We start from the raw sequence: 7,382 nt of genomic DNA, 5'->3' as shown, positions 1-7,382 counted from the left end.
CTTGCTCTCTCTGGATTGTTCATCCTGCCTTCTTATAGAACCCAGGACACCAACCCAGGGATGGCACCACCCACAATAGAATGGCCCCTCCCCCATAAGTCACTAATTAAGAAAATTCCCTACAGGTTTGTTGCCTATAGCTCACTCTTCAGGAGGAATTTCCTTTTCTTTTTTTTTCTTTCTTTCTTTTTCTTTTTTTGTTGTTTTGTTTTTTTCCAAGATAGGGTTCCTTTGTAACTTTGGAGCTTGTCCTGGAACTCACTCTTGTAGACCAAGCTGGCCAGGAAGGCACAGAGATCCACCTGCCCCTGCCTCTGCCTCTGCCTCTGGTACTAAAGGAGTGTGCCACCACCGCCCAGCAAGAAGGTATATTCCTAACTGAGGTTTCCTCCTCTCAGATGACTTAACTTGTGTCAAGTTGACATTAAAATTATCCAGCATAATTAGCAAGCTAGTACCTAACTTTACAGAGTAAGGTCACTAATAACATTAAGAAGTTAGTTAAGGGGGCTAGAGAGATGGTTCCATCTATAAGTGCTCACCGTGCAAGCACAAAGATCTGAGTTCAATTCTTAGCACCCACATAAAAAGCTAGATGTGGTGGCGTGCACTCCGCACTGTCGAGGTGGAGACAGGAGAATCCCTGGGGCTTGATGGTCTGCCATTCAAACCAAATTAGTGAACCCCAGGTCCCAGTGAGAGACCTTGTCTTTTTTTTTTTTTTAAGATTTTATTTATTATGTATACAACATTCTGCTTCCATGTATATCTGTACACCAGAAGAGGGCACCAGATCTCATAACGGATGGTTGTGAGCCAACATGTGGTTGCTGGGAATTGAACTCAGGACCTCTGGAAGAGCAGTCGGTGCTCTTAACCTCTGAGCCATCTCTCTAGCCCCCAGAGAGACTGTATCTTAAAAAAAAAAAAAGGTCTTTAGTCTCAGCACTAAAGAGGCAGAGGCTGGCAGATCTCTTGTGAGTTTGAGACCAGCCTGGTCTACAAGAGCGAGTTCCAGGACAGCCTCCAAAGCTACACAGAGAAACCCTGTAATAAAAAACTTAAAAAAAAAAACAAAAACCTAAAAATAAATAAAGTAGATGGCTCCTGAGGAACAGTAGCCAAGGTTTGTTCTCGAGCCTCCACATACACAAACAAATAACTAAAACCAAAAATAAGCAGAAAGTACCACTCGGTGGATAAATACACTTGCTGACAAGCTTGGCAACCTAGGTTGGAGCCCTGAGACCCACATGGTAGAATGTTCTTAGGAGTTCAAGCATACACAAACAATAAAAAAGTATAATTTTTAAAGTAAATCAAGCATATGGCCTTCACGGACTTATTGACAGTATGTTAGCATGACTATGAAAGTGCACACAGCAATCTGTTTGCCTTATCTCCATGTTATGGATAAGTTTTCTTTGCCATCTCCCCCATTATAAGTACGTGTGGTCTGTGGCATTGGCTGTTTTGTTACAGGGAGCACCCAGAAACGTTCAATGAGAGAGGTACTGCTGAGGCCTACATCACTTGGCTGCCACATGGATGTCCTAAGATGGTGCCTGCAAGCTGCCTGCCAGAGAGCCTGACACACAGTGGGCCCTTAAGACATAGGAGTACTTATTGTTATGCGACAGCCAGGGTGGGGGAGGGAGGCTGTGCCTCCTGTCATGGAGGGGACTTGGGCAGGGGCCTGGGGCCCTGCCCCTCCTTGCCATAATGTTGGGGGACCTGATATATCTTCTGCGGAGTTTCTATGGCTTTCTTGCTTCTTCTGGCACCATAGGAGCAGTCTTGGCCTGGCTGATAAGCTTTAAGCCAGCCTTGTTTGGCTTCCTCTTCCTTCTGCTATTGCTCAGCAACTGGATGGTGAAGCATGAACTCAGCCAGGCTCCTTCCAAGCCCCAGATGGTAAGCAAGCTAGAGCTTAACTTCAAGTACAGGTTAGGAGACACTCAGAGCTGGACTGGGCGTGGGGTGTTGGTAGCTCAGAGGTTAATGGGGTGGGCTGAAGAATTTTAAGACCCTGGGCTAAGTCCCTGCTCTGTGGTTTCCTCTTGGATGGTAGTAGACAAATCCCTTCAATAAGGTTTCTTCAGCTGTGGAACAGGGGCCATAACAGACTCCCCCATGCTATCCATTGTTTCAGGCACACTATCAACTATTTAAAGTGGAAAAAACTTTAAACCGATGTAAATATAAAATGTGTATGTTTTCTAAAATAGAATAATGAAGACATCAAAAATGCGCAAATTGTGTCAGTCATTTTTCTTTAACCTCTACCTAAACTAGTCTTTTTTTTTTTTTTTTTTGGTTTTTTGAGACAGGGTTTCTCTGTGTAGCTTTGGAGCCTATCCTGACACTTGCTCTGGAGACCAGGCTGTTCTCACAGAGATCCTCCTGTCTCTGCCTCCCGAGTGCTGGGATTAGAGGCGTGCGCCACCAACGCCCTGCCGAACTAGTCATCTTATAAAGAAAAGAGGATTCTTTTGACCCTCAGTTTTAGAGGTTCTGACTCTTGCGTGGGTGGACCCCTTGCTAAACCTTCTGACAAACCGGTTATGGGAGGGAAGAACAAAACTGAGCACATGTAACATGAAAAATAAGGGGCCCAGAGACTGATGTTGGGGTTCAAGCTTCAAGCTGAAAACCAGAAAAGCAAAGTAGCTGGCCACTAGCTCTTACCACTACCTCAGGCCAAATGGGCTGATCCTGCTGCCTCTCCTCAGTGTGGCTGTAGAATCCTGGGACTGAATGTCTTCCTATCCTCAATGTGGCTGGAGAATGAATCTGATACTGAGACTTTGCTCTTGTCTTACATACCTCCCTAATGTTGGGGTTAAAGGCGTGTGATCCCAGGTGCTGAGATCATCTTTTGAGCTGTTTCTCTTTAGGACTGGATCAATCTTGTGTAATCTGGGTGGCTTTGGACTCACAGAGATCTGTCTACCTCTTAATCCTGAGTCCTAGGATTAAAGGTGTGTACCACCACCTCCTAGCTTCTGGCTGATGGGACTAAAGGTGTGTGTCTGGCTTCTATGACTTGTGGCTAACTTTGCCACAACTTGTGGCTAACTTTCTGGATCTTCAGGCAAGCTTTAATAAATCATAAATAATATGTCACCATAAGCACATATGGCCAGGAAGTGAAAAGGAGCTCTGGGAAACAAATCAAGGTTCCATAACCCCCTTTGAAGGAATGCCTGTGAAGTTCCCTCTCTTAAGGGGTTTCACCACTTCTCAAATACACGGTGTGTTTGTGTGTGGGATATGGGACAGATGGACACTGAAGCTTTAATTTAACTCATAGGCCTTCCTCACTATAGCAGATGTCTTATGCTAGGAAGTGCAGTAAAGCAAGAACACCCCTGGGTGGGATAGTTTTTGATCTCGCGAGTGTGTGTGTGTGTGTGTGTGTGTGTGTGTGTGTGTGTGTGTGTGTTTAGTAGCTTCTCTGGCCTCTACATTAGGAAATACTAGTATCACTTCCTATCCCATTTGCCACAACCTAGAATATATACAGATGTTGCCAGATGTTACTAGGAAAGGGCAAAATAGTATCTTATTTAAAATAAATGAATGGGCCAGGCAGTGGTGGCGCACACCTTTAATCCCAGCACTCTGGAGGCAGAGGCAGGCAGATCTCTGTGAGTTCAAGACCAGCCTGGTCTACAGAGTTGAGTTCCAGGACAGCCTCCAAAGCCACAGAGAAACCCTGTCTCGAAAAAAAAAAAAGAAGAAGAAAAGAAAAGACAAGAAAAAAATAAACGAATGGGTTAGAGAGGTGGCTCATCCTTCGTTTAAGAGAGCTGGCTGCTCGTGCAGAGGGCTCAGATTCAGTTCCCAGCACCCACCATGGCGGCTCACAGCCATCTGTAAGGGGATCTTGTGCCCTCTTCTGGCCTCTGCTGGCACTGCATGCACATGTTGCACAAACATACATGCAGGCAAAACCACCATACACATAAAATAAGAATCATTTGGGGCTAGAGTGATAGCTTAGTAATTAAGAGCACTTGCTGTCCTTGCAGAGGACCTGAATTTGGGTCCCAGCACCTACATGGTGGCTTACAATTGCTTATAACTCCAGTTCCAGGGATCTAATGGCCTGGAATAATGCCCACAGGCACTCATATGGTGATTCAGCCATCCATAATTCCAGTTCCAGGGGATCCAATGCCCCCTGTCAATCTCCTTGGGTACATACATACACAGAGGCAAAACACTCAAACATAAAGTAAATAATTCTAAATCTAAAAGTAAAATAAAATCATTTTAAATTAAAAGGTGGCATCTGAGGGCTAGGGATATGTCCCAGTAGGCAAAGCACTTGCTGGCAAAAGTGAAGACTGGAATTGGATGCCCAGTACCCACTTAAAAGCAAGTAGGTGGGCCCTGCGGTGGTGGCACATGCAGAGGCAGGCAGATCTCTGTGAGTTCGAGGCCACAGTCTACAAAGCTACACAGAGAGATCCTGTCTTGAAAAACCAATACATACATACATACATACATACATACATACATACATACATACATACAAGCAAGTAGGTGTAGAGGCCGACTGTAATCCTAGCCTGTAGCAGGTGGAGATGGAGGATCCCCAGAATAGGCTGGCTAGCCAACACAGTGAGCTTTGCGTTCAGGGAGAACTTTTCCTCATGCATAGGGTGGAGAGCAGTTGAGGAAGACACCCAACATTAGCCTGGGGCCTCTTCACACATGAACACACATGCTCTTACACATTCTGGCATACAAACACACATGCACACCATCCAAATGTACATTTGCAAAGTGAAGATGATTAAAACACTAAATACCAAATTCAGGACTATAACTTATTTGGAGGAAGGGAACTCCAGGGGGAGAACTTCACAGAAATTTCAATTATATTTGTGAAATTTCTGCCCTCTTCTTCCTTGCTTCTCCTGCTGTCCCTTCATCCCCCCTCCTTACTCTCCCACTGAGCTGCACCCCCAGTGCTTTATTTGATTTCTTTTTTTTAACTATTCTCTATTTTTTTCTTTTTTCAGTCTGAGTGCTCTGTGTATACGCCTGCATGTCAGAAGAGGACACCAGGTCTCATTGCAGATGGTTGTGAGCCACCATGTAGGTGCTGGGAATTGAACTCAGGGCCTCTGGAAAGAGCAGCCAGTGTTCTTAACCACTAAGCCACTTCTCGGGCCACCCTTTATTTTATTTCTTAAGTTTACATGAGAAAGGTGGGAATTTGGTGTAATATTTACTGTTTTTTTCCCCACATCTTTTTACTTTGTTTTTTGAGGTAGGGTTTCATGTAGCCCAGGGTGACCTCCAATTCACTGTGTAGTCAAAGATGACTTTGAACCCCTGATCCTCATGCTTCCATCTCCTGAGTGCTGGAGATGGAAGCATCTCCACACCTAGATTATATACTGCTAGAGTTCAAACCCCAAGCAAACAGAGCAAACAGTCCACCAACTGAGCTGGATCCCATCTTGAAATAGTTTTAAAGTTTTCCTTCCTTCCTTTTCTTTCTTTTTCTTTCTTTCTTTCTTTCTTTCTTTCTTTCTTTCTTTCTTTCTTTCTTTCTTTTGTTTTTTGAGACAGAGTTTCTCTGTGTAACAGCTCTGGTTGTCCTGGAACAGGTTGGTTTCAAACGCAGAGATCCTCTTGCCTCTGCCTCCCAAGTGCTGGGATCAAAGGTGTGTGCCACCACCTGGTAAGGTATTTCTTAAGACCAACAGTTTGGGCTGGCAAGATGGCTCAGTGGCTAAAGGCACTTGCTACCAAGCCTGATGACCTAAGTTAGAATTGACTTATACACACATACGCTGAATGAATGAATGAATGAATGAATGAATAAATGTGTACAGTTTTTAAAGACCAGTAGTTTGTAGCTTAATCCAAAGGGGAAAATGTTACTGTAAACTGTGGGGAGGGCACATGAGGACTTGTGAGGATTGAATGCTGACAGTATGTCTAGAAACCAGGTTTTACTGATTCTGGCAAAATGCTCAGAAAGAAATTGGAAAATGAAGATTTTGGAGACAGACATGTCCGTATTTATGCCAATGATCTTGATTTTTTCTTTAATGGGTGTGGGTGACCTTGTGCCATGATGCATGTTGGGATGACAATCTGCAGGAGTCAGCTCTCTCCTTCCACTGTGTGGGTCCTGGGAGTCAGACTCAGTCCGACTTGGTGGCAAGAACCTTTACCCATTGAGCCATCTTGTCAACCCACAGAGCTTTATGTCTTCTGCAACCAGCAGATCATTCCTATGAAATGAAGACAACCATGGCTCTTAGACCTTTGGAAAAGGAAGTGTTGGCTGTAGGGTGATGACAAAATGACTTTCCCTCACTGGATCCCAATTCTCCCAGCCTTGACAGAAGGCCTGAGAATTGATAAAATGGCCTGGAGGGCTGGGAGCGTAGCTCAGTAGGTGGAGCCTAGCATGCATGAAGCCCAGAGGGTTCGCTCCCCAGCACTGAATAAGTTAGACGTGCAGGTGTGTGCATGTGCAACCCCAGCACTGGAGAGGTAGAGACAGGAAGATGAGGAGTCCAAGGTTATCCTGGGCTATGTAGTGAGTTCCAGGCCATCCTGGGCTAAATGAGACTCTGTCTCAAAGATGAAAAATAAAATTAACCTGGCCTGGAGCAAATGTTCTGTGCTGCCTTCGAAGGAATTGTCATTATGAATTGACTCTTTTCTTCTGATGGGGCTCTTAGGAGGTGGCAGAAAAACCGGCTCCAGAAGTCAATCCTAAGGACGTTACCACGAACAACAAAGAGTTTGAGAAAGTGAATAATTGCTTCGCCCTCCATGGTAAGGTCCTCGAACGGCTGTTGTTCAGTGAGATGAAGCTGAAGGTCTTGGAAAATCAGATGTTCATCATATGGAATAAAATGAGCCGCCGCGGCCGGTGGACCAGCAGACACCGGAACCACTCCAGGAGGCGGCACTGGGCAAGAAGGAACGGCTCCACTTACTCCACCATCTCCAACTATACTACCCATCCCCACAGTGAATATGATTGAAATGGGCTAGCCTCTGCTGACGGAATCTTCACCCAGTGTATGAGTCTGGTTTTTGTTGTTGTTGCTGCTGTAACAAAATATCCCTAGCCTGGGAACTTGTAAAGAAAAGAGCTTTGTTTAGTTTCCAGTACTGGAGGTCCAAGAATGTGAAGCTGGCTGTGGCTTTTTGTGAGGGCTTCAAAGAGGATAGCATCACTGTGTGTGTGCGTGTGCGTGTGCGTGTGCGTGTGCGTGTGTGTGCGCGCGCGCACGCTCGCACATGCATGAGAGAGAGAGAGAGAGAGAGAGACAGAGAGACAGAGAGACAGAGAGGCAGAGAGACAGAGAGACAGAGAGAGAGACTGACTGACTGACTGA

General features: G+C 45.3%; 1 protein-coding gene across 1 annotated transcript; it reads left to right on the top strand.

Moving 5' to 3' along the window:
- Positions 1 to 1,722: 1,722 nt before the first annotated feature.
- Positions 1,723 to 7,040, top strand: Tex46 (testis expressed 46). The gene is made up of 2 exons (XM_027398993.2): positions 1,723 to 1,914; positions 6,717 to 7,040. Exons 1-2 carry the CDS (start codon positions 1,723 to 1,725, stop codon positions 7,023 to 7,025), a joined length of 501 nt encoding a protein of 166 aa, XP_027254794.1. The 3' UTR covers positions 7,026 to 7,040.
- Positions 7,041 to 7,382: the final 342 nt, after the last annotated feature.

This window comes from Cricetulus griseus, chromosome 2 (assembly GCF_003668045.3).
Source record: "Cricetulus griseus strain 17A/GY chromosome 2, alternate assembly CriGri-PICRH-1.0, whole genome shotgun sequence".
NCBI classification, from domain to species: domain Eukaryota; kingdom Metazoa; phylum Chordata; class Mammalia; order Rodentia; family Cricetidae; genus Cricetulus; species Cricetulus griseus.
The sequence above is the reverse complement of the archived record's forward strand: the minus strand, read 5'-3'. Positions and strand labels throughout refer to the sequence as shown.